At 33.1% G+C, this 2,500-nt stretch overlaps 1 protein-coding gene across 2 annotated transcripts in view; it reads left to right on the top strand.

The window, feature by feature from the left end:
- The window catches only part of LOC137655305 (RNA-binding protein, mRNA-processing factor 2a-like), a 354,099-nt gene that overhangs the window by 15,815 nt on the left and 335,784 nt on the right, over positions 1 to 2,500 (top strand). For both annotated transcript variants that reach the window (XM_068389209.1, XM_068389205.1), the window contains exon 2: positions 2,086 to 2,153. In XM_068389209.1, the coding sequence (XP_068245310.1) occupies positions 2,091 to 2,153 (63 nt within the window). In that variant the 5' untranslated portion in view covers positions 2,086 to 2,090. The remainder of the gene's footprint in view (positions 1 to 2,085; positions 2,154 to 2,500) is intronic.

Here is a 2,500-nt window from a genome sequence, read left to right as displayed (position 1 = left end):
GAAACTGAGTGCTCATGAATGGATCATCCTCTGGAAGGCTAAAAGTCCCAATCTGTGTGCGTCAGTCTTCAGCGTTTGTTCATTTGCCCTTCATTGTCTTTTTGAACGAACCCAACTTTAGCAAAATTATATTTGGGTCTGCTGAGGACACCAAAATGGGAAGGCTGCCAGTGTTAATTTACGACTAAATATTTAAAAAGGTACGGGAAGACCTGGAAAGAGTAGGAGAATTATAAGTGAAATGATTGATGCCTCTCTCCCTCTCTCTCTCTCTCTCTCTCTCTCTCTCTGTCTCTCTCTGATGGAAGGGTATGTCATGAAAGACCTCTCTCATATAATCCTCTTTGGTGTGATGTAAATGCCATCAAACTCCGCCCCCCCCCCTCTCTCTCTCTCTCTCTCTCTCTCTCTCTCTCTCTCTCTCTCTCTCTCTCTCTCTCTCTCTCTCTCTCTCTCTCTCTCTCTCTCTCATAAATAATTTAAATGATAATGATCCTTTATTTTTCAATTAGAGTGAGATTTGCGGCGACGATTTAACTGGCGAGAGATTTCGTTGATTTGAATTGGGATTGAGGTTCGAAATAATTGAATATCTATTAAAAAAACAGGAGGGATATGCTATTAATAATCAGTTTCCTGGGTGTATTTGATTATATTTTTACTTATATTCTAATTGCTTACTTTTTTATTTTGATATCCACTGTCTTGGGTTAGAGTTCTCTTGCTTGAGGGTACACTCGGGCACACTATTCTATCTTATTTCTCTTCCTCTTTTTTTGTGAAAGTTTTTATAGTTTATTTAGGAAATTTTAATTCTAATTTTGTTACTGTTCTTAAAATATTTTATTTTTCCTTATTTCTTTTCCTCACTGGGCAATTTTCGCTGTTGGAGGCCCTGGGCTTATAGCATCCTGCTTTTCCAACTAGGGTTGTAGCTTAGCAAGTAATAATAATAATAATAATACCTTGAACCTGTGACTAAATAAGATTTGTATATGCAATGTCACGGAGAGGATTGTCTAGTATTTAGAGAATAGGTTTGCTAGCTTTTGTAAATATTGTTACGGAGAACTTCGTGAGTGCAGCATTTTTCATGCCCCACGTTAATCAGGAGGTTGGGTGGCAATTAAACCTCCATAAATAAATAGTCTGAGGCTGGTTCTGTTATTCATCAAGACAGACACAATCAGTTATGTGAGAATATTAAAGTCACTGGTAATCAAGAACATTTAGTATGTTTCGTGCTATATTATTATTATTATCATTATTATTATTATTATTATTATTATTATTATTATTATTATTATTATTACTTGCTAAGCTACAACACTAGTTGGAAAAGCAGGATGCTATAAGCCAAGGGGCTCCAACAGGGAAAATAGCCCAGTAAGACAAGGAAACGAAGTAAAAACAAGATATTTTAAGAACAATAACATCAAAATGATATCTTCTATATAAAATATAAAAACTTTAAAGAAACAAGAGGAAGAGAAATAAGATAGAATAGAATGACCGAGTGTACCCTAAACCAAGAGAACTCTAACCGAAGAAAGTGAAAGATCATAGTACAGAGGCTATGGCACTACCCAAGACTAGAGGAACTATGGTTTGATTTTGGAGTGTCCTTCTAGAAGAGCTGCTTACCATAGCTAAAGAGTCTCTTCTACCATTACCTAGAGGAAAGTGGCTACTCTGATCTTTATTAAATTTCGTATAATATGTATGCATATAAGTTATTTTTATTATTATTATTATTATTATTATTATTATTATTATTATTATTATCAATAATATTAATAATAATAACAACAATAATAATAATAATAATAATAATAATAATAATAATAATAATAATAATAATAATAATAGAGTAGATTCACGTTCTACTTGTTATGTCAAAAGGCTGCCATATTAGAGGCTGTTGTACAGATTATCCAAGACTAAGACATAAAAATGTATGAATGAAACCTGAACCTATAAGAGTCTGAAAAATAACCTATGAAACATAAATGTTGCTGGTAATTTTACTTATGAAGTAACCGTTCCATTAGAGACGAAAGTTTATAAGTTTTTCTTATTTCACAGTTTGAATGGTAACAGACTCCAGAATCTATTGGTGGATGGAAAAAAGCCTCGCGGAAGCTGGATATATGGTATGTATTGCATATGGATATTTATGAAATTTCTTATTATTTCCTAAGGATAAGGGAATGAGGTTGTAAGCTAGAATTTTCGTTGCATTGGACAATGAAAAGCAGCAATTCTGATTTCCTGTGTGAGTAAACTAGGAAAGAATACTTGAAACGGAGAGGATTCAAAGATATGAAATAAATTAAGTTATGAGAATGTTGAAATGGTATATTCAACTATGTAAATTTATCTTCTACTGGTGTCATATCCAAGTGATTGTGTCTTATACGGTGTGTTAATTTGGTATCCCAAACAAATGGATTATGTACTGGATAACAAGATAATTTAACAAAACAATTCATGGGTCTTT

This window comes from Palaemon carinicauda, chromosome 1 (genome assembly GCF_036898095.1).
Source record: "Palaemon carinicauda isolate YSFRI2023 chromosome 1, ASM3689809v2, whole genome shotgun sequence".
NCBI classification, from domain to species: domain Eukaryota; kingdom Metazoa; phylum Arthropoda; class Malacostraca; order Decapoda; family Palaemonidae; genus Palaemon; species Palaemon carinicauda.
Note: the sequence above shows the minus strand (reverse complement) of the source record. Positions and strands in the feature narration are given on the sequence as shown.